The 24,817-nt window shown below is 46.7% G+C and overlaps 1 protein-coding gene across 1 annotated transcript; it reads left to right on the top strand.

Annotated features, from left to right (window-relative positions):
• The first annotated feature begins 9,657 nt into the window (after positions 1-9,657).
• On the top strand, positions 9,658-18,651 carry TMEM247 (transmembrane protein 247). Its single transcript, XM_033176737.1, has 4 exons — positions 9,658-9,816; positions 10,514-10,873; positions 14,673-14,920; positions 18,570-18,651. Exons 1-4 carry the CDS (start codon positions 9,700-9,702, stop codon positions 18,649-18,651), a joined length of 807 nt encoding a protein of 268 aa, XP_033032628.1. The 5' UTR covers positions 9,658-9,699.
• Positions 18,652-24,817: the final 6,166 nt, after the last annotated feature.

Below are 24,817 nucleotides of genomic sequence, written 5' to 3'. Positions count from 1 at the left end.
CCAGACGTCTTTTTACGCTTTTAGTTGAAAAGATAGGCCAGACACAGTGGCTCACACCTATAAATCCCAGCACTTTGGGAGGCTGAGGTGGAAGGATCACTTGCATCCAGGAGTTCGAGACCAGCCTGGGCAACACAGCCAGACCCCATCTCTTGGATCAAAAAATCAAAAATCAAAAATTATCCAGGCATGGTGGCATGCGCCTGTAGACACAGCTACTTGGGAGGCTGAGATTGGATGATTGTTTGGACTGGGAGAGGTCAAAGCTGCAGTGAGCCATAATCTCACCACTGCACTCCAGCCTGGGTGACTGAGTGAGACTGTCTCAAAAAAAATTATATATATAAAATATATATGCATATATATGATGCATATAAATTATATATGTGCATATTATGCACATGGTTAAGAAAAGTCAAAGAGTACAAAATGGTATTATAGTTAAGAATCAGTCTCCTTCCCACCCCCAACCCCTCAGCTCTCCTACCACAGACAGCCACCATGAACCAGTTTCGTGTATCTTTTCAGACATATTCTACTATATTTTCATATTTTAATACATATGGGAGAACTGTTCTTGCTTTCCTAGTAAATAACATATCTTGGGGCCAAGCACAGTGGCTCACACCTGTAATTCCAGCAGTTTGGAAGGCTGAGGCAGGAGGATCTCTTGAGCCCAGGAGGTCAAGGCGGCAATTAAGCCATGATGGTGCCACTGCACTCCAGCCTAAGTGATGGAGTGAGACCGTCTTGAAAAAAAAAAAAAAAAAAAGTCTTGAAGAACAAGGCATTTGCACTGATGAAGCTACTGTATTCTCATTTTTTCTTTCGTCTTCTTCTTTTTAGCATCTGTATGGCATTGATAAGGATGCAGCACTAATTGTTTAACGAGATCCCTTCTGGTGAAAATTTGTTTCCGGTATTTTGCTGTTATAAATAATGCTGTAATATACCTCTATGGATATGCTAATTTTTATGAGGCAGAAAATCCTCTCACCTCTTAAGAGCTACAGGCCCCAAAGACCATCTTTGTAATCTTGTATAAAGACACAGGAGAAGGAGATGGGAAGTCTGCATTCCAGTCCTGGAATGCTCAACCACTAACATCCTTTGCACGCAGACATGCATCACCTCATCTGTCCGAGTGACTCCATTTTCTTGTTTATCAGGCAGCATCACTGTACCTGCTTTAAATGGCCTCACAAGGGCATTCTGAGAATCAAATGAGATAATGTACATGAAAGCCTGGGCGCGCTGTACTAATACACAAGTCTCTCATCTGGTTGTCAAACCTAGAATTGATACATTGCTCTGTGAATGTGTCCATCAGTCTTCAACATGGTGCCTGCTATACCCACTGCCCCTTCTGAGGGAAAGTAGCCATCTGCAGCTCCTGCTGACAGACAATCCGAGGCTGCTCTGCACTGTGCCCTATCACCCTGCCCTCCCCATCCTTCGACTTCACCAGATTGAACGGGGCTGGGCACCTTCCCCATCTGATAATGATCCTCATCTGTTGCCTCTACTTTTCCTCTCTGCCCTTCCCCTAGGAGGCAGACCTCCATGAAACTGCATTAATTCATTAAGCAAAGCAATGCAAAGCAACACAGAGTCTAGCATTCCCATTTCCCTGTCTCTAGATACCATTCCTTTAGGGAATTTCCCAGAAGTTGAGAAGACTGGTTGCATGAGCCTTAGGTTGGTTTGGCACTGGTGACAGTGTGAAAAGAGCCTCCGCCTCCTCTGCTGAGCTCAGAGAAAGGTTTATAGTAAAGCCATTTGCAGGGGTAAGGGAGACAGGATCACATGGTAGCCCAGCAACAGGCTGCCCTAGAATGAAAAGCTCTGCCCCAGTAGAGATACAGCCAAGTTATTCCGATTCCTGCCCTTGGAAAGGTCTACCAGGAAATCATGAGTGACTCATGTAGGACAAGCAACACAGAAGGCATACAGAGAGGCCATACAGTTGGGGCTATGAAGAGCCATTAGAAGCTGAAGTTATGAGTAAGCTGAAGTCGGGAGGAAGCAGGAACCTTGCCTACAGTGAAGCAGGAGGTTGGAGGTTGGGGGTTGGCAGGGCGGGGGTGAGGAAGGCTGTTGGTGGGAAGTGAGGGGATACAGAGAAGCAGAAACACCGGAATTGGCCAAGTTATACCAATGACAAGGCGCATGTGAAGGTGCACCAACTCTGGCTGCTGATCCCAGAATTGCCCCGAATCCAGCACAGTCCCTGCTAAGCCAGCTCATCCCTCATCCCTGTTGCTGGGCTCCCACGTGTTCTTGTCTCCTTTACCCTTGCATATGGCTTTACTATACAATTCCTTTCTCGGAGCTCAACAGAGGAAGCAGAAACTCTTTTCACATTGTCACCAGTGCCAAACTGACCCAAGGCTCATAAGACCCGTTTCCTCAACTTCTGGGAAGTTCCCTAAAGGACAGGGGTCTAGAGACAGAGAAATGAGAATGCTAGACTGTGTGTTGCTTTGGAATACATTGCTTTGCTGAATGAATTAGTGCACTTTCATGGAGGTCTGCCTCCTAGGGGAAGGGCAGAGAGCAGAAACAGAAGGCAACAGATGATGAGGATCAACTGACACTTTGCTCATGCTGATCCTTTCCTCTCACCCAAATCCCACCCACCCTTCATGTTCCCTCTTCCACCAAACCTTTCTCAGCTACTCCAACCACATCAGCGCTGATCCTCTTTTTTTTTTTTTTTTTTTTTTTGAGTCAGTCCAACTCTGCCACCCAGGCTGAAGTGCAGTGGCAAGATCACGGCTCACTTAAGTGGGTTCAAGCGATCCTCACACCTCCACCTTTCAAGTAGCTAGGACCCTAGTACATGCTACCATTCCCAGCTAATTAATTGTGTGTGTGTGTGTGTGTGTGTGTGTGTGTGTGTGTGTGGTAGAGGTGGATTCCCACTGCTGCCCAGGCTGGTCTTGAACTCCTGGGCTCAAGTGATCTTCTAGACTCAGCCTCACAAAGTACTGGGATTACAGGCATGAGACCCTGAGCCCTGACCTCTTAACTCCTATGGTACATTGCCCAGTTGGCCCCAATTCTTCATCCCCTATATCCAGACCTTTTGTCTTTCTTTGTGGTTCCTCCCACTAACTGGGAAGAGTACATTTCACCATCCTTTGACTTTGAGTTTGTCCATACAACTGGCCTTCTCCAATAACATAAGATGGAAGTGATGGTGTGCCAGCTCCAAGGCCTCTTGTACTTCTTCCATCCCCGAGCAAAGGGTATGCCCAGGCTACCCCACTATTCCCAAGAGGAAGATAAGAGATACATGTAACAAAGCCGCCTTGGCCAAGCTCCCCCAGTTGAATCCAGCCTAAATCAGCCCACCTTTAAATGTCTGAGCTAAGGAAATGTTTATTGTTGTAGGCCACTGATCATTTACGGTTGTTTGATCTATATCTGACAACTACCCATAGTACTTATTGTGCATTTCCATACTTGGTGATTTAACAGCAGTGGATTATTTGTACATATGTCATTGTGTCTTTGAGCAGATCTCTCCTGGTTAAGATTGCCAGGTTTCACAAATAAAGATGCAGGATGCCCAGTTAAATTTGAATTTCAGACAAATAATTTTTTAGTAGAAATGTGTCCTGTGCAGTTTTTAGAACATATTTATACTAAAAATTATTTATCTAAAATTCAAATTTAACTGGGAATCCTGTATTTATCTGGTAATCCTACTCCCAGTAGTGCTTGAGACAGGATAGATATCTTACACAACAGCTGTGAGATCATTTACATGGTCACCACCATAATGTTGGGAGGGGAAAGCCATGGTTCAGTTAAAGATTTGCAAAGACAGAAAGTGAACCTTGAGCATTCTCCTCTCCCCAGTGGCAAATCTACTCCGCATAATAATGGCGATCATGGTTATCTTTTGCCTAGTCCCTGTATGGGCAGTGCGTGGGCTAAACACTCTAATTTTTATTATACTTTAAGTTCTAGGGTACATGTGCACAACGTGCAGGTTTGTTACATATGTATACATGTGCCATGTTGGTGTGCTGCACCCATCAACTCGTCATTTACATTAGGTATATCTCCTAATGCTATCCCTCCCCTCTCCCCCCTCCTCCCACCCCACAACAGGCCCCAGTGTGTGATGTTCCCCACCCTGAGTCCAAGTGTTCTCATTGTTCAATTTCCACCTATGAGTGAGAACATGCGGTGTTTGGTTTTCTGTTCTTGTGATAGTTTGCTTAGAATGATGGTTTCCAGTTGCATCCGTGTCCCTACAAAGGACATGAACCCATCCTTTTTTGTGGCTGCATAGTATTCCATGGTGTATATGTGCCACATTTTCTTAATCCAGTCTATCATTGATGAACATTTTGGTTGGTTCCAAGTCTTTGTTATTGTGAATAATGCCGCAGTAAACATATGTGTGCATGTGTCTTTATAGCAGCATGATTTATAATCCTTTGGGTATCTATCCAGTAATGGGATGGCTGGGTCAAATGGTATTTCTAGTTCTAGATCCTTGAGGAATTGCCACACTGTCTTCCACAATGGTTGAACTAGTTTACAGTCCCACCAACAGTGTAAAAGTGTTCCTATTTCTCCATATCCTCTCCAGCACCTGTTGTTTCCTGACTTTTTAATGATCGCCATTCTAATTGGTATGAGATGGTTTCTCATTGCAGTTTTGATTTGCATTTCTCTGATGGCCAGTGACGATGAGCATTTTTTCATGTGCCTGTTGGCTGCACAAATGTCTTCTTTTGAGAAGTGTCTGTTCATATCCTTTGCCCACTTGTTGATGGGGTTGATTTTTTCTTGTAAATTTGTTTAAGTTCTTTGTGGGTTCTAGATATTAGCCCTTTGTCAGATGGGTAGATTGTAAAAATTTTCTCCCATTCTGTAGGTTGCCTGTTTACTCTGATGGTAGTTTCTTTTGCTGTGCAGAAGCTCTTTAGTTTAATTAGATCCCATTTGTCAATTTCGACTTTTGTTGCCATTGCTTTTGGTGTTTTAGTCATGAAGTCCTTGCCTATGCCTATGTCCTGAGTGGTATTACCTATGTTTTCTTCTAGGGTTTTTATGGTTTTAGGTCTAACATTTAAGTCTTTAATCCATCTTGAGTTAATTTTTGTGCAAGGTGTAAGGAAGGGATCCACTTTCAGCTTTCTATATATGGTTAGCCGGTTTTCCCAGCACCATTTATTAAATAAGGAATCCTTTCCCCATTTCTGGTTTTTTTCAGGTTTGTCAAAGATCAGATGGTTATAGATGTGTGGTATTATTTCTGAAGGATCTGTTCTGTTCCATTGATCTATATCTCTGTTTTGGTACCAGTACCATGCTGTTTTGGTTACTGTAGCCTTGTAGTATAGTTTGAAGTCAGGTAGTGTGATGCCTCCAGCTTTTCTTTTGGCTTAGGGCTGCCTTGGCAAGGTGGGCTCTTTTTTGGTTCCATATGAACTTTAAAGTAGTTTTTTCCAATTCTGTGAAGAAAGTCATTGGTAGCTTGATGGGGATGGCACTGAATCTATAAATTACCTTGGGCATTATGGCCATTTTCACGATATTGATTCTTCCTATCCATGAGCATGGAATGTTCTTCCATTTGTTTGTGTCCTCTCTTATTTCCTTGAGCAGTGGTTTGTAATTCTCCTTGAAGAGGTCCTTCACATCCCTTGTAAGTTGCAGTCCTAGGTATTTTATTCTCTTTGAAGCAATTGTGAATGGGAGTTCACTCATGATTTGGCTCTCTGTTTGTCTGTTGTTGGTGTGTAGTAATGCTTGCGATTTTTGCACATTCATTTTGTATCCTGAGACTTTGCTGAAGTTGCTTATCAGCTTAAGGAGATTTGGGGTTTTCTAAATACACAATCATGTCTTCTGCAAACAGCGACAATTTGATTTCCTCTTTTCCTAATTGAATACCCTTTACTTCTTTCCTCTGCCTGATTGCTCTGGCCAGAACTTCCAACACTACGTTGAATAGGAGTGGTGAGAGAGGGCATCCCTGTCTTGTGCCAGTTTTCAAAGGGAATGCTTCCATTTTTTGCCCATTCAGTATAACATTGGCTGTGGGTTTGTCATAAATAGCTCTTATTATTTTGAGATGCGTTCCATCAATACCGAATTTATTGAGAGTTTTTACCATGAAGGGCTGTTGAATTTTGTCAAAGGCCTTTTCTGCATCTATTGAGATAATCATGTGGTTTTTGTCTTTGGTTCTGTTTACATGATGGATTATGTTTATTGATTTGTATATGTTGAACCAGCCTTGCATCCCAGGGATGAAGCCAACTTGATCATGGTGGATAAGCTATTTGATGTGCTGCTGGATTCGGTTTGCCAGTATTTTGTTGAGGATTTTTGCATTGATGTTCATCAGGGATATTGGTCTAAAGTTCTCTTTTTCTGTTGTGTCTCTGCCAGGCTTTGGTATCAGGATGATGTTGGCCTCATAAAATGAGTTAGGGAGGAGTCCCTCTTTTTCTATTGATTGGAACAGTTTCAGAAGGAATGGTACCAGCTCCTCTTTGTACCTCTGGTAGAATTCAGTTGTGAATCCTTCTGGTCCTGGATGTTTTTTGCTTGGTAGGCTATTAATTATTGCCTCAATTTCAGAGCCTGTTATTGGTCTATTCAGGGATTCAACTTCTTCCTGGTTTAGTCTTGAGAGGGTGTATGTGTTCAGAAATTTATCCATTTCTTCTAGGTTTTCTAGTTTTTTTGCATAGAGGTGTTTATAGTATTCTCTGATGGTAGTTTGTATTTCTGTGGGGCGGTGGTGATAGCCCCTTTATCATTTTTTATTGCGTCTATTTGATTCTTCTCTCTTTTCTTCTTTGTCTTGCTATCAGTCTATTAATTTTGTTGATCTTTTCAAAAAACCAGCTCCTGGATTCACTGATCTTTTCCTCTAAACTGCTTTTCTTGCTTCATTTCATTCATTTGATCTTCAATCACTGATACCCTTTCTTCCAATTGATTGAATCGGCTACTGAAGCTTGTGCATGCATCACATAGGTCTCATGCTGTGGTTTTCAACTCCATCAGGTCATTATAGGACTTCTCTACACTGGTTATTGTATGTAGCCATTCGTCTAATCTTTTTTCAAGGTTTTTAGCTTGTGATGGGTTTGAACATCCTCCTTTAGCTTGGAGAAGTTTGATCATCTGAAGCCTTCTTCTCTCAACACGTCAAAGTCATTCTCCATCCAGCTTTGTTCCATTGCTGGCGAGGGGCTGCATTCCTTTGGAGAAGATGTGCTCTGATTTTTAGAATTTTCAGCTTTTCTGCTCTGGTTTCTCCCCATCTTTGTGGTTTTATCTACCTTTGGTCTTTGATGATGGTGATGTACAGATGGGGTTTTGGTCTGGATGTCCTTCCTGTTTGTTAGTTTTCCTTCTAACAGTCAGGACCCTCAGCTGCAGGTCTGTTGGAGTTTGCTGGAGGTTCACTCCAGCCCGATCCTTCCTCTGGAAGCTTAGCCTCAGAGCAGCACCCGTCGTATGAGGTGTCCCTACTGGGAAGTACCTCCCAGTTACGCTACTTGGAAGTCAGGGACCCACTTGAGGAGGCAATCTGTCCGTTCTCAGATCTCAAACTCCACGCTGGGAGAACCACTACTCTCTTCAAAGCTGTCAGACAGGGACGTTTAAGTCTGCAGAAGTTTCTGCTGCCTTTTGTTCAGCTATGCCCTGCCCCCAGATGTGGAGTCTACAGAGACAGGCAGGCCTCCTTGAGCTGCAGTGGGTTCCACCCAATTTGAGCTTCCTGGCTGCTTTGTTTACCTACTCAAGCCTTAGCAATGGCGGACACCCCTCCCCCAGCCTCGCTGCCACCTTGCAGTTCTATCTCAGACTGCTGTGCTAGCAGTGAGCAAGGCTCGTGGGTGTGGGACCCTCCAAGCCAGGTGCAGGATATAATCTCCTGGTGTGCCGTTTGCTAAGACCATTGAAAAAGCGCAATATTAGGGTGGGAGTGTTCCGATTTTCCAGGTACCGTCTGTCACAGCTGCCCTTGGCTAGGAAAGAGAATTCCCCAACCCCTTGCACTTCCTGGGTGAGGTGATACCCCGCCCTGCTTCGGCTCATGCCCCGTGGGCTGTACCCACTGTCTGACAAGCCCCAGTGAGATGAACCCAGTACCTCAGCTGAAAATGCAGAAATCACCTGTCTTCTGCATCACTCACGCTGGGAACTGTAGACTGGAGCTGTTCCTATTTGGCCATCTTGGAACCCCCCCACCTCCTACCCTATCTAATTTTCACATCGGTGCTGCAACATAGGGAAGTGGCTAAATCTTTTTAGCCATTTACAAATGACTACACTTTCCCTTGGTCACACAGCTGGAGAGAGTAGCAGAGCCGGAATTCTAATGCAGCCCTTTATCTTTCCATATTGCAATCCTGCTTTCAGCTACCAAAGATGTTTTGCTGCTGTTTTCACAAAATGGAAGATGACAAAATATATTCCCCAGCCCTCCATTCTACCCACATGGGAGTATGAATGACAGGTTGTATTAGTGTCCTAAGTTTGCTGTAACAAAGAACCACAGACTGGTTGGTGTAAGTGACAGAAATTTATTTTCTCACAATCTTGGAGACTCAACATCAGAAATCAAGGTGCCAGCAGGGTTGGTTCCTTCTGAGTACTGGGAGAGAATGATCTGTTCCAGGTCTGTGATGGTTAATTTTATGTGTCGATGTCACTGAGCCATTGGATGGCCAGATCTTTGATTAAATGTTATTTCCGGGTGTTTCTGGAAGAGATTAACATTTGAATTGGTGGACTGAGTAAAAGCAGTCTGCCCTCCTCAATGTGGGTGGGCTTCATCCAATCCATGGAGGGCATAAATAGAATAAGGCAGACTGCTGGTTGAATTGGTGCTCTCAATTCAATTGCCTGACTACATAAGGTGATCCGTCAGTCTCCTCCTGCCCTTGGACTGGGACTTCCACCATCAGTGCTCCTGATTCTCAGACCTTTGCACTCACTGGAATTTATACCACCCACTTTCCAGGGCCACCAGCTTGCAGATAGGAGATCATAAAACTCCTCAGCCTCCATAATTGCATGAGCCAATTCTGTGTAATAAATGTCATTTTATGTTCTGTTTCTTTGGAGAACCCTAATACAATGCGTCTCTCCTTGGTTTGTAGATGGCCATTTTCTCCCTTGTCTTCACATCATCATCTTCTTACAAGGACACCAGTCATACTGGATTAGGATCCCACCCTAATGATCTCAATTTCACTTAATCACCTCTATAAAGACCCTGTCTCCAAATAAGGTCACATTCTGAGGTATTGGGGGCTGGGATTTAGGACTTCAACATAGGAATTTTGGGAAAAGAAGGGGACCTGGTTTAGCCCATAACAGGGTTTATGGAGCTGAGACGTATCCCAACACAATCTTCATTTAAAAAAGGAACCCAAGGGAACAGATTTCAAATGGTGGAATTCTGAGTTTCACAAGGTGGAACTCTAGTTTTCAAAGCAATCCTTATGAGCAGGAAAGGCCCATCCTGCAGTTCTTAATATTAGCATGTTAGCACCTCAAAGGTGTCACGCCCTCCACCAAAGGGGCCCTAGCAACTTGTAGAATGTAGGTTATTATGAGGACACAGGATTGTGATGGCGGCCAGGCTGTGGAATCTGGTGAGGCCAAATGTCAGCAACCCCACCTGGCAGCGTTCTGGTTTTCTAGATGGCAGCAGAGGACAGGGAGATGATGGAAGCCCGGGGTGCAGGAGAAAGCTGCCCGACCTTCCCCAAGACGGTGCCTGGTGACTCCAAGTCTGAAGAGAAGCCAAGGGCTTGTCTGGTAAGGGGGCTGCTGTGTCTCACTGACCCCGCCTATTCCATCAGGGGGAGCAAGAATACTGTAGGAACACATGATAGGAGCTGAGTACTTTGAGGTTCCAGACAGCTGCCAAGAACATCAGGTGACATGTACCCCACCCCTGTAACTGGCACCCAGCTGTCACCAGGGACCAGGTAGCCCTCCATAAGATTGTGAAGTCACATGAAGATGGCTTTGGTCTCCTCCATCTACCTCCCCACTTGGGGCCCTTCCCTTGCTGGGTGGATAGGACCTGGCTCCCCGCAATAGCCCTCTTCCTCGTCCCCAAATATTTAGGTTCTGTCAACTCAGACCCTAGGTTTCTTTCTCCCTCTGACTGGTCTCAAAGTCAGGTCGAGTTGAGGATGGGCCCGGAAGTTGCCTCTTTGGTGATCTGAAAAATTACTAGGAAAATGGACATCCATCTACTCAACTTGCAGTGCCTCCACTTGCAACTTTAGGGCACCATTACTTGGTGCTAGTTTGCCTTCACCTTCTTGACCCTCAGGTCCTGACAACTCTGGGTAAGAACACTTCTAATAAGAATTCAGCCTAGATCTTTTCAGTTCAAACACCCCAGTCCACTGTGGCCTGGGGCTGTGGGAGTTCCATGGGGTCGGGGACAGCCCCATCCTGACTCCTCACAGTACCTCCCCCCTCCCTGCTTCCCCTGCCCCAGGAGGCAGAGTCCCAGAAGCCAGACTCCTCCTCTGACTACTTGGAAGAGATGGAAGCTTATGAGGACGGAGGCTGCCAAGGGCCGCTTAAATCGCTGTCCCCCAAGTCCTGCCCTGCCACCAAAGGCCAGGCAGGCGACGGACCCAAACCCGCACAGCTGCCCCCGGCCCCTGGGACTGAGCGCAATCCCGAGATGGAGCTGGAGAAGGTGCGCATGGAGTTCGAGCTCACACGGCTCAAGTACCTGCATGAGGAGAACGAGCGGCAGCGGCAGCATGAGGTGGTGATGGGGCAGCTGCAGCGGCAGCGGCAGCACGAGGTGGTGATGGAGCAGCTGCAGCAAGAGGCAGCGCCCCGCCTGGTGGGTGACAAGGAACGGGGCACTGGGAGGAGGGAGGCCTGGAGCTGCGGTCCCGTGGGGCCTGAAGCAGGCGCCCACCTTCCCTGGTCTGCACGGCATCCCACCCTGCAGATCCTGGATCTCGGCTGAAAAGGGCTGAGCGTCCACATGGGCGGTCTCCAGCCCTCTCTGCCTTGGCTCACTTCCAGAGATGTCGGCTCACTGCCTTAAAGCTCGCTACTCTACCTGGCCAGCTCTGTTAAACAGAGCTTCCACGGGGAACTGAGATGTGATTCTCTAAGGAGAGCTGAGGCTGGGAGGGGCCCCAGAACCACATCGCCCACCCAACAGCATTTTTGGTAGCTTCAAGGAAAAGTCTTCAACGTTTCCTCCCTCTTCCACCGCTCACAAGTCCTCTCTGCATCTCTTAAAATTTGGTGCCTGGAGGCTAGACCCAGAATCCCCACTGCAGCCTGGCCAGTGGATTTTGACAGAACCATCACCTCCCGGATCAGGGCTATGTTTATTCTGTTGGATCATACTGCCTTCTAGTCAACTGAAACAGCCATCTTTTCACAAGAAGTACACCACTCTTCCCTAATCTGTATTAAATAGGGATAAGAATGCCCGACTTGAGATTAAATGGGATGTGAAAAGCTTAGCACAGTGGTTAGGCTATTGTAAGCATTCAATAGTGGAAGATGTTTAAAGCAGTGTTTCCTGGGCTTTAAAGTCAGAATGTCCTGGGTTAAAATACCAGGTATAGGCCGGGCACGGTGGCTCAAGCCTGTAATCCCAGCACTTTGGGAGGCCGAGACGCACGGATCACGAGGTCAGGAGATCGAGACCATCCTGGCTAACACGGTGAAATCCCGTCTCTACTAAAAAAAATACAAAAAACTACCCGGGCGTGGTGGCGGCGCCTGTAGTCCCAGCTACTTGGGAGGCTGAGGCAGGAGAATGGCGTAAACCTGGGAGGTGGAGCTTGCAGTGAGCTGAGATCCGGCCACTGCACTGCAGCCTGGGCGACAGAGCGAGTCTCCGTCTCAAAAAAAAAAAAAAAAAAAATACAGGTATAAACTCCCTGACGCTGGGCAAATGACTGATTTCTTTTAGCTTTGGCTTGCTCATCCATGAAGTAGAACCTACTTCATAGGGTTGTTGTGAGGATTCAATAAGAGAACACATGCAAGGCACTTTGCAATTAGCCCAGCACATTAAGTAAGCACTCAATAAATGTTAGCTATTACCATTTTTATATACTCATGCAATTCACTTCTTGACCCAAATGCAACAACATACATTTCTCATTTTTCAGTTTTATTGGGATGTGATGTATTAGCTGTGCTTCCCAGCTCTGAGTCATCCTCAGTTCTGAGCACCGTGCCTTCTGCCTTTATCCAAGTCAGTCATTGCTGTAATTGTTGAGGAGGATATGACCTAAAGTAAATACCACTAAATGTCTCTCTATAGGTTGGCAATGTTCCATTCATCATCACCCTTGAGTTACATTTTATCCTGCTAACATTTCTCCACCTTATCCCAAAAACAGAGACGCACTGTCAAATGGTTTCCCAAAATAAAGATATTGTATTACCTATAGCATTTCCCCAATTGACTAGTCCCATTTTTGTTTTTGTTTTTTTAAGAAAGTAAGGTTGGTTTTTCATCATTTGTTCTCAATGAACACATGCTGGCTTCCTAAACAATTATTTTTTTTTCTGTTCACAAAACACCTGCTTCATTATACATGAAATGATTTCACCGAACTCAGTCAAGCTTACCAAACTGGGATTTCCAGAATTTAAATCCCAGTTTGGTAAGCTTGCTCCCACCCCCTTTTTGAAAAGTCTAGAAAAGATTTGCCTATTGCTTAGACTTTAGTGCACTTCCTAATATTTTTGAATTCTAAGTTCCATTTCCAAACTTGTGACTTTTCTCAGTAGCCTGGGATAAAATCTGTCACAAAGTGGAGCCTGAAACTATTTAAAGCAGATATGATATTGTAACTATGCCTTTGGCCTGTGTCTCCTTCTAACCATATTTATTTTCCCCCCTTTTTAGTTTGACAATCTTTCTCCTCCCTGGATGAGATGAAAATCTTTGGTATATAGTCCTATCTCTATCTCTCTCTCTTTTGCTCAAAAAATAGAACATTGAAAGTATTTTGAAAAGTCTAAAGGGTTTCACAAGCACATTTTTTTAATGGAAGTCATAATGATCACCTATCAGCATTTCAGACTGAAACACGCACAGACTGCAGAGAGGTGGCAAAGTCCAGGGATCCAGAGCCATACTGAGCCTGCAGAGAACCGTCGGGTCAGCCCCGCCCTCCACTCCCATTAGAACACTGGATTGCTTTCTCTGGTCTCCAGCTTTCCTAGCTATTCATTTTAGAGGCAGCATCACCAGAGTCATTTTCTGCCCCCTCAGTTTGGTCTAGTTGCCCTCACATTTTATGTAGCTGTTTCAATAGTGATGTGTCCCCATCCCCCAGCCTTTGGCGATAGTTTACAAAAGTGTTTACTTTTTGTGCATTTACTAAAAATTGGAGAGTTGACTTGATGTTGAAGCTTCCCCTCTTCTCTTTTTCTGGGAGGGTAAATAGATGGACAGACAGAGTTTATTGAATTGAAATACCTCTGAGTGTGTTTCTAGCTAGTTTAGGGCATCTTGGTCCCTGCCACCTGGTGCTTTCCAAAAATATGGCATGATTTTTACAAATATTTTTTAAAATAATGCATGGGTTATGCCCTCTTAACTATGGATCAAAATAGTGTCAGCTTTTGCCTTACTTATACATTGACACTTTCTACAGTTAAAATGAAGACTGTGGGGCCCCAATTATATAGATTCAAGAAAAGAGCAACCCGCAGGCAGAATTAGCCAGACAACTCAAGCTGCTTTCCCCCAGCCCAAATATTCTGAGGGTTTAGGAAGACCCCATCACCAATCTCTCAGCACCTGCCTCCAGGAAAGACCAAACTCTGGATGGAAGGACCATGGACTGATGCACGTGATATGTGTCAGGACCCAGGGAGTCGGAAACAGTCATTTATATGCAAGGGACACCGTGTTATTGGGCCACTGTCCAGGAAACTAGGTTGAATGTCAGGGCACTGTGAGAGAACACTCCCAAGACCCAAGATCCAGATGTGAGGCTCTTGGACTCAGAGAGAGAAGGCCCACATGTGTGGCTCCAATGGGCAGTACAGACCGTAAAGAGAAAGGAAGGTGGTGGCCTGGTGCCCCAGTCAGGAGGGATAAGAGCAGCTCAAAAAGTAAAAAATGATGAGTTCCTTCTATGTGCTAGTTGCCTGACTAGGAATGTTTCATTATCTCAGTTTTCCTCCTTGTGATCTTTTATTTATTTATTATTTTTTTAGAAACAGGATCTTGCTGTCTCACCCAGGCTGAAGTTAGTGGCATGAGCTTAGCTCACCATAACCCTGAACTCTTGGGCTCAAGTGATCCTTCCACCTCAGCCTCCCAGTAGCTGGGACTATAGGCACACATCACCACATTTGGCTAATTTTTAAATTTTTTTATAGAGACAGGGGTCTCACTACATTGCCCAGGCTGGTCTCAAACTCCTGGCTTCAAGCAATCCTCCCACCTTGGCCTCCCCAAGTACTGGGATTATAGGTATGAGCCACCTTGCCCAGCCCTCATGATTTTGGAAATGGGCACTATTACTCCTTCCTTAGGTGAAGATGATGACCTGAGGTCACATACAGGCAGGGACAGAGCAGGACTGAACCTAGATCTGCCTGGCGCCAACAGTGGCATCACCATCTCCACTGTCTTCTCTCCCCCACAGTTTTCAGGAGGCCTCCAGAACCTCCTGCTGCCCCAGAACCAGTTTGCCATGTTCCTGTACTGCTTCATCTTCATTCATATCATCTATGTCACCAAGGAGATGGTCTTCTTTCTCTTCACCAAGCACTACCTGTTCTGCATCGCGGCCATTTTGCTCTGTTTGATTAAAACTTTCTGGTCATACTTCCAAGTGCTTTTGCTCTCTCCACCACTGGGAACCCTCGCCCCTGCCATGCTAGAGTGTTATCAGTGCATGATCCCAGCCTCCCGGGCACCTCATTTGTTCACTTTGTGCCTCTGCTCAGTCAGAATCCACTCTTAGGAAGGGCCCTGCTGTCACTCATTTACACCTGAGAGTGAAGAAACATGTTCATGCCCCCTTATACAGAGCCTGAGTTCTCACTGTGGACACGATGCTTTATCCCAAGAGGAAGATATCAGATGTTAGCAGGTCAGGGAGATATCTGCAGGGAAGGAGTGTTTAGAACACCTTTCCAGAACCCTAGAAGTAGATCATGACCAAGCTGCCTTGGGTTTTAGCACATCTGCTCGTGTTCATAGACCTCTGAGGGGTGGGAAGCCTGTGATCGGCTTGGGAGTGGCCCCCGCCCCCATCTTCTGCAAAGATGTCCATGTCCTTATCCCCATGAATACTTCATATGGCAAAAGAGGCTGAGATGTGATTGCGTTAAGGACCTTGCAGTGGGGAAATGATCCCAGATTATCCAGGTCAGCGCATGGTAGTCACAAGGGCCCTTGTAAAAGGGAGGCAGGAGGGTGTGAGTCAGAAAGGAGATGTGACCATGGAAGCAGGGGCCGGAATGACTCGGGGCTGTGGGTCAGGGAATGTGGGAAGCCTCTAGAAACCAGAAAAGGCAATAGAAGGATTCTCTGCTAGAGCCTCTGGAGGGAGCCCAGCCCTGCCGCCCCATGTTAGGCTCCTGACCTCCAGAACTGTAAGAAAATAAGTCTGTGTTATTTTAAGTCATTAAGTTTGTGGCAGTTTGGTACAGCAGCCACAGGAAACTAATACGGGAGCCAAGACTCCCAATCTCCCTCCAGCTGTGCCAACATGGCAGGATACCATCACCAGGCCACTGGCCAGGCCTCATTTAGCACTGGGCCTGAGCAGACTTGTACACAGCTGGCCTTCAGACAGCATATGGTTAAAAAGGAGAGGCAGCGAAGCTCCAGGGAGCCTGGCACAGGCCTAGCTGAACCTGGTGGACAAGGGGTATCCCTATCACTGAGCTGTGTGTCCCCTGGATGAGGCAGGTGGCAAAATAAGGGCATACCCCTAGGGGACATAAGGAAGGCGGAATTAAATGCCTGATTAGACCCAGAGGACGTCATTAATTCTACTCTATTGGAAAGCTGGACATAGGAAAAAAAAAAAAAGTTGGCACATACCCCCACCCCTGTACCCACCTAGTAATCCAAGCACACAGACTCACAAACATGCAGGAAAGCTAACCAAGGAACAAATACACTGACACAGAGATTCCAAACAAGCATACAGGTGTCCACAGTAGAGAGGTTCACAGCCCCTCAAACACACAACAACCCAAAGGAACAGACTTGGAACACCAGAGGGCTCACGGTCAGGCACAAAGGGAAGCTGCCCCGCAGGTCCGCAACAAAGAAAAGGGGTTCAACTCCCCCAGTCACCAGCCCCTCAGCCCTTCAACACACAAACACTCCTTGCAGACTGTCAGCTGTTCTGAGCCCAGCAGCCCCCCCACGATGGCTGGCTGTGCCACAGGACACTTTAGTGATAATGTGGCAAACGGACGAGGCTAGACACAGCTGTGCAATTAATCAAGTCTTTATTGACCCCTTCTCTCCTCTGGCATAGGGCTCTGCCTTAAGAGGGACATGAGAATAAGTTTCTGTCTCATCGGCTCTTGAGCGACTCTCAGTAAAATCACGTGAAAAAATGCCTTGGGACTTCAATGTCAGTACACATTATCATGCTGTTTAAGTCCATGGTGACTTCTCATTTCCCACCCGGCTCCATATATCCATCCCCACTGACAGCTGCATGTGACAGGCACTTAATTTGGAAGTGATAAAAGTATCATTTCTCATTAAACTTTCAAGGATGGGCCATTGTGGTGTGGGTCACTTCTTCCGATTATATTTGATCTGGGTTTCTGCCCCATGGGGTTGAGGTGAGAGAGATGGAGATAAGGATAGCAAAATGTTTAAGCACCTATTTACCTTCTTAGAGCAGACAGAACTGGGCATTTATAACACACACACACACGTGCACAAACCAAAAAAACACAAGTGCTATGAGGTCATTTAATCCATCCATCTGTTGCCAGGTAAAACTAGACTTAAATACATTCCGTTTTCTTAATCTTCAGAGAAAGTAAACTCCCCTGAGCAGTTAAGTGAGCATCTCATCCCACATCTTTAGCCACAGGCATGAAGTCTACTCTTCCCTATTGTGTTTGAATACTGAAGCCACTAGCCTTAGATCTGCCCTCTAGGAAAATGAGAACTACTCATGGTCACTCCCCAAACTTAAAACAGATCTTCTGGTTCAAATGCAAAGCAGAAAATCAGAAAAGAGAGGGTGGCAAAGGATAGGAAAAAGGCCCAGCTAAGCAGTTACCAGCCGGGTAACAAGCCAATGTACAAGCGCCTCTTCAGCACCAATGCTAATATGGCATGCACCCTAAGTCCCTAAGGAGGCTATCATCACCAAAACCCTGCAGGTAGAAATGTATATCATCTCCGCTTCACAGCCAAGGGTACCGAGGTTCAGAGAGGTTAGACTTAACCGAGACATCCCAGAGCACATGTTCTTTCCATGTTACCCTGCTCCCAAGATCCTGCCTTGGGAGGATCTCACAACCTTGCTGGTGAGATGACTTTAACACACATGAAAATGTAAAGCAGCTATCAGTATACAGACCTCAGCTATAAATGAGATCATAGAAGAGCTCCCTGGAGCCCAGGGTGATAGAGGAAGTCTTCTTGAAAGACGAGCTCATAAGGCTAGGTAAGTCCAAACAGGTAGAAATCAGGTGGGATACCTCACACAAATGAAGATCAGGGTGGGAGTGTGTAACGTGTATCCAGGAGAGAAGGGTCACTCTTGCTCCAGGGAATGGTGTAAAAGGCAACAGACCCAGAAAATTGGTTTGGGGCTAAGTTTTAGAGAGCCTTGAATATTGGTCTGAGGAATATAAACTTAATCCCTTGGGAAACAGGTAATACACTAAAGATTATAGAGTGGAATAGTAATTCAAAACATAAATTTAATAATAATAATTATATATATAAAAAAAACAAAACAGATAAATAAAAGCCTTTCTCCTTCTCCTTTAATTCCTGGGGACCGCTTTCCTGCCTGGACCTTCCCATTTCCAGACCAGAAACTTTCTGAGGTCCCGAGTTTGAGGATTACTTTCAGCTGTAAAAGAAATCCAGCCACAATGGCTTCACCAAATAGAAGTTTATGTTGCTCACATACCAAGAAGTCCCAGGTAGTCCGTCCACGGCTGGTGAAGCTGCTCTCAAAGTCACAGAGTACCCAGGTGGCGCCTTCCTCCACCACCACAGAGCTCTTAGCCTCAGCCCATGGCGTCCAGCCTCGTAGTGGCAAGTCAGCCGAAGCAGCTCCAGATACCAGGTCCACTACTCCAGATCAGAAAAGGAGCTGCCTTTTAAAAGCTTCCGAGGAAGCCCCACCCAGAGACTTCTGCTTATATGCCATTGGTCAAACTAAGGTCATGTGGCTGCACCTATCTGTAGGGTGTCTGAGGTGGTAAGTCTTTTGCGTGGACACTCTTGCAGCCTCAAACAAAATTAGAATTCTGATAGTATGAGTGGAGGGGGGAGACACTGAATTAAGCAAATAACTGGTGTATCATCCCTAATTCCTTAGGCCCAGCTCCCACTCCCTTCCTGAGCTGCTGAGCCAGAAAGCCTTGGTTGGGTTGAAACCATCGGGTAGAGCACAGCCGTAGCCAATCTGGGCCTGGCCACTGCTGCACTCGGCTTTAAGGAAGAGTACTGCATACCACAACAGGGAGGTCATGGTTTTCCCTGGTCACACACCTGGAGCCACTCTGCCTTCATCCTCCTGACTGCTGCCTGAGGCCCCATGACCTGACACAACCAAGGCAGCAGACTGGGAAGGGTACTCCTCTCTGTGCCAGGTGCCCTCAGCAAAGCTGCAAGGGGAGGCAAGTTGGACTCCAGAGCCCTTCCCCTTCCTGATCCCAGATCCCACAGAACAGAGCCCGGAGCCAGTCAGGAGACTATGGTCAGCCCACGGACACCAAGCTGCTGAAGTCTATGTATAAGAGATTGCACTCATTGCAAAGGACCACTAAGCTTCAGCCTAAATAATGAAGCACTAATAGTAAAGTTTCAGGCAGGCTTAGGGAAAAAAGATGGGTGAATCTTTCCTGCTCCCTAAATGGAATATTGTAGGTTGCCACCCTGAGCCCAAGGACAGGACTACAGTTGGAGAGACTCAGGAGCAGGAGGGTTAAGGCTTGATTCCAAAGGCCACTTTCCTGCCATGTCTATTTCTAGTCACAAGTTAGCAGATGACTGTAAGCAAGTCAGTTAAGTTATCTAGACTTCATTTGGGTGACCTCTAAATTATTTAGACTCTAACTCAGAAAAAAGAAGGACCAAAGTCTAGAGATTGTTTGAGAAATTCTGATTTAATTGATCTGAGATGGCATCCAGAGGTGATTTGTCAGCTTTACAAGTGCCCCAGTTGATTCTAATATGCAATCAGGGTTGAAAGACCTAAATCCTTGCTCTTCAATGTGTGATCTGTGGATCGGCAGCATCTGCATGTTAGAAATGCGGCATCCCAGACCCTGCCTCAGACCCACTGAAGCAGATGTGGTTTGATAGTATCCCCCAGCCTCCAGCAATTCATATGCATCTTAAAGTCTGGGAAGCCTGCTATAGGTGCTGAGACTCAATTCAATCTGTCCTCGTCTGTCCTGGGCTAGGGCGGTGGCTCACGTCTGTAATATCGGCAATTTGGGAGGCTGAGGCAGGAGCCCAAGAGCTCGAGACCAGGGAAGGCAACATAGGGAGATCCCATCTCTCAAAAAAAAAAAAAAAAAAACGCCAGGTCCGGTGGCATGCATCTGCTGTGCTGTCCCAGCTACTCAGGAGGCTGAGACTTGAGCCTGAGAGGTTGAGGCTACAGTGAGCTCTGATTGTGCCACTGCACTCCAGCCTGGGGGACAGAGCAAGACCCTATCAGAAAAAAAAAAAATCTGTTCTCTTTTTGAAGACAATGCTCTTGGCCAGAAGGGTCTTCTAGGGGAATGAGAAGGAGAACAACTGAGTGCATGGCCCTTCAGAAGTGCTATGGGGTCTCCATTAACCTCTGCCGCAGGCTAGGGGTAGCAGGAGCTTACTGTGCCATATCAGGAAGCTGAGCCTGTGGGTAGCACATCTGCCCCTCCCTCCTTTCACCAGTTCATGCTCTGAGCTTCTGGAGAACCAAATGACTTCACCCTGCAGGCCAGGACTTAGCAGAAAGTTCCAAAATGCCCCCAGGCCTGTGTCTGCCTCTGTCCCTTTTTTGATCTGACTCCCATGTGTAGCTTTGGGGAAATCTTGCCAATATACAGTCATTCATTATTTAAAGGTTGCTGCTGTTCTTCAGGAAGGTTAAGCATGATTAAAAGATGGGATTTTTCCACAGGGCACAGCAGAAAAGCTAGGGCTCCCACATTTTTAAGCTGTTTTGGCCAAGCCTTGTTGCATAATTCAAAGTCTGTGACTTACTTAGATTTAATTAGCCAAAGGAGCAGCAGCTGCACGTTCATTAGTCCGTATTTATTAAGCACCCTCAGAGGGCTTTGTAGGCGCTTAAGAGTGAAGTGGAGGATGGGTTTCAGACTTGCAAATGTCTTACACTTAAGTAGGAGGGGATTACAGATAGCCAGGAGGTAGGCATTTCTGTTCCTCAAAGACAGCAAAGGGGTGGCATCAAAAGGCCTGGGCTCATGGGGCAAATCCTACAAAGGGCCACGAGTCAGAGAGGTGTCAGCCCCTCACAGCCCCTCACCTGTGACCCCTCACAGGTGTCACAGGGTTATAGTGACAATTAGTGAGATAACGAGGTGGAGGCTGGTGGTGAATGAGAAGCTACACAGATGAGAGGTATCAGTCAGAGCAGGGAAGGGAAGTGACTGCTAACCAGAATGTCAAGAACTGGGAGAGGTGGGGAGGTCGGCTCCTGAATTTGTGGGCCCAGTGCAAGAGGACAGTGCAGTTTCCCGTATTCAAAAACATCAAGAATTCCACGACGATGACAGCAGAGCATTAAGCCATGTGCAGAGCCCCCGCTGAGTGCACAGCCCTGTGCCACTGCCCTGGCGGTGGATGACGGAGACCCCAGGGGTAAGGGGCTTTTGTGGTGCCTCTCAAATCTCACCCAGAGAGTGACTGTCCTTGGCCTGTACTCCCATCAACAGGAGAGAGGGAGGGAGCAGGCTCTTTGCATTTTGCAGGGGCAGGGACCGTTGGAGCAGGCCATTGGAGGAAGCGCGGGGCAAGTGGCCCCTGCATGCCTTCCAGCTCTTGGCACAGAGTCCGGCTGCTGAGGTGCCTCTTCACAAGCAGGTCACGCTCTAGGCTTCCAGCGGCTAATCACAGGGGCTCTCCAGCTTGGGGGCATTTCCTCTCTCTGCTCCTGGCTTCCGCCCCAGCCCCATTCAGCTGATCATTCTCCTTTGGGCTAGAAAATCCAAAAATAGAAGAAAGCTACACTTTTTACCCCCTTGAGCCTCTTGTATCAAATGACACAGTCACTGTGCCTCAAACTTTTCATCAAAGCAGCCTTTGTAAGGTCCTGGGGCAGAAAACAGGCCTTGGAAGACAGCCACCAGGAAGCCGTGCAGAAAAGTGCTGAGCAGAGGGACCCTTGGTGGAGGAGGTGGGGAGAGCAGGGTTTTGGGAGCTTCCCTCTGCCCCAGAAAGAGCCAGTGACAGACTTGCTACCACGGGACAGCTCTTCTCTGAGCACCAGCTCTAGCTTCAGGTCTTGGAAGTGCAAGATCAGCAAATAGTGTGGCTGCACAGACCACCCATTGCCAGGGGCCAACAACCAGACCACAAAGCTCAATCAGCGATTAAGGAGCAATGATTAATCAATCAAATAAACAGAAGGAGTGTAACAGACAATCTGAGAAAGGCTCTGCGAGCTAAAGCATTCTGTGACGGCTTCTTGAAAAGGAAGCTCACCCTTGCTGAACACCTAGGATGTATTGTACCCTGTCCACTGCACTTCATGTCATCTCTTTTATCCCACAGCCCTTCATGAAGGAGCACTGGTACGCACTAGATTAATCTGCCCAGGCTGCTCTAACAAAACACCACAGACTGGGTGGCTTTAACAACAGATGCTCATTTGCCCACAGTTCTGGAAGCTGAAAGTCCAAGATCAAGGTGTTGGCAGGTTTGGTTTCCTCTAGGGCCTCTCTTGGCCTGCAGATGGCTGCTGCCTTCTCACTGCATCCCTGCGTGGTCTTTACTCTCTGTGTGCATCACTGGTGTCTGTCTGAAAGTCCCAATTTCCTCTTCTAAGGACACCAGTCAGATTGGATTAAGCCCTCATTTTAACGCCATGACTTCTTTTTTAAATTTCAATAGTTTTGGGGGTACAGGTGGTTTTTGATTACAGGGATAAGTTCTATAGTGGTGATCTCCGAGATCTGGGTGCACCCATCACCCGAGCAGTGTACACTGTACCCAGTATGTAGTCTAAAGCGCCTTCTCCAGATAAGATCACATTCTGAGGTATTGGGGGTTAGGACTTCAGCACGTGAATTCGGAGAGGAGAGAATTCAGCCTATGACATCCACTTCACAGATGAGAAATCAGGCTCCGAGAGGTTCAGGAATTGCCCAAGCTTGCTCAGCCAGGAGGCGGCAGAGACCAAGTGTGGCAAGGAGCTGAAAGATAATTGGAAGAAAACAAAGAACTGTCCTGTGTCTTGTTCATTTAGGTTTGTGAACAAAGGTGCCGAGCTGGTTTGATAACATGGAAAGAGAACTGCTACTCCATTTCAGATGGCATTGTGTGGCCCCCTGTATATCTCTCTAGACATGTGTGACTGGGGGTAGCGGCTCCAAAGTTTTCCTGCTTATGAATCTACCCTTTTATTCTAACCGTTCCCATGTTTCTTTTTTGTTTGTTTTGTTCTGTTTTTCTGAGACAGGGTCTCACTCTGTTGCCGGTGCTGGAGTGCAGTGGCACAATCTCAGTTCACCGCAGCCTTGCCATCCTGTGTTCCCACACTTCTCTCACCAAGCACTAAGGAGGAAAATGTCTTTGAGAGGGGACACATGGAAGGCCTCACTCATGGACCCACCTGACCCACACACCTGCCATTCCATGAGTAGCAGCAGATCTATACTCAAAGGCCTGGGTAGCTCCCTCTGGACCCCACCCCATGTCCTCTCCTAGGTCCCCCAAGACGGGAGAGTGAGTCTGTTACTGGCAGCCTGGGGTCTTTCCTCTTGAATCTGCTATGCCTGGCTCTTTTTCTGAAGACCAAGTTGGTACGTCCACTCTGAGACAGGAGTAGGTATATGAAAGAAGAGGGAGGTGGCTGGGCTAAGAGAGAAACCCTACACAGTTCACTGTGCCTGACTTCACTTCTGAGCAATTTCCACTGCCTCACATACACAAAGCCCATAAAATTTGAGCTAGCCTGAGTGGGTTCCGAGAAAACAATGATTGGAAGACTCTGGAAGCACAGTAGTTGGTAGAAAGCTCACCTGCTCTCAGGTATCAGGCTAACTTCAAAGGAACTCCAGATGACTGCCCCTAAGCAAACTCCACGCACTGTGGGAGAATCCTGGTTCTCAAAACAGATCAGTTAGGAGGCCAGGCATGGTGGCTCACGCCTGTAATCCCAGCACTTCGGGAGGCCAAGGCGGGCGGATCACCTGAGATCAGGAGATCGAGACCAGCCTGACCAACATGGCAAAACCTTGTCTCTACTAAAAATACAAAAATTGGCCTGGCATGGTGGCATGCGCCTGTAATCCCAGCTACTTGGGAGGCTGAGGCAGGAGAATTGCTTGAACCTGGGAGGTGGAGGTTGCAGTGAGCCGAGATTGCGCCACTGCACTCCAGCCTGGGTGACAGAGAAAGACTCCATCTCAGAAACAAACACAAACAAACAAACAAACAAAAAACATCAATTAGGGCCAGGGTCAGAAGCTCAGGTGCCAGGAGGACCCAGGTGGGCCAGGTAAAAGTGGGAAACTGGCCAGGCGTAGCTGACAGGAAAGGAAGAACCCATAAAGCAGGAAGCCTCTACTCCTTCTTCCCTCCTTCCCATCTTCACCATGTGGAGATACACGCCCCATGTCCAACTCAAGGGCAGCCAGAAATCCAGACTTTTTTGTGATACCTGCTGATTTTCAAATGTTTGTTCAATTTTCTTTAGCCACCCTACAGACCTAACAAAAGTCCATGGGGCCAACAGCTCACAATCTCTGAACTTAAAGTGTTATTTCCTTTATGATAAAGTCTCTGTTTCACTCAGAGACACGCTGGGGGATTTTGTTAAACAGAAGACACTCCTAGTACAAAAATAGAATGTGATTCACTCTCTAACAATGTTTAAGCACAGAAGCCGCAGTAAGAGATGCTTCTTCCCTTCACAAATTGCCTCACCTTGAGGTGTTTCAAGAGACAGATCTCTTAATGCATTTCAAATCAGGTTAGAGTGGCAAAAATCTAATTTTCATCCAACTTCTTGAAGAAAGATGGTAATTTCACTAAACCCTGGATCAAGATTAAGGAAGGCATGAAGCAGAAGCCTGGGAGCAGGAAAATGAGGCGGGAGAGGGTGGTGGGGTGGAGGGTGAAAAGAAGGTGAAGCTGCATGCCCAGGCTGAGTGTTTGCAAAGAAGCTGGCAACCGCGGTGTGAAGCCAGTCAGACAAAGAGCAGTGGGGCCTGGGGACCAGAGTGAGCAGAGAGGGGAAGAGGAGGAGGGAGCATCATTGGTTGCCATGGTGACAAAGGAACAGGGATGGGAAGAAAGAGTGAGGGGGATGTCAGAGAAGAGCTATGTTGTGCTGCTGCCTACAACGAAGTCTTCTTTACCAGGGCACCCTTGTCTATGATTTCTTGG

The sequence above is a fragment of the Trachypithecus francoisi genome, unplaced genomic scaffold, assembly GCF_009764315.1.
Source record: "Trachypithecus francoisi isolate TF-2019V2 unplaced genomic scaffold, Tfra_2.0 Lachesis_group17, whole genome shotgun sequence".
NCBI lineage: Eukaryota > Metazoa > Chordata > Mammalia > Primates > Cercopithecidae > Trachypithecus > Trachypithecus francoisi.
The sequence above is the reverse complement of the archived record's forward strand: the minus strand, read 5'-3'. Positions and strand labels throughout refer to the sequence as shown.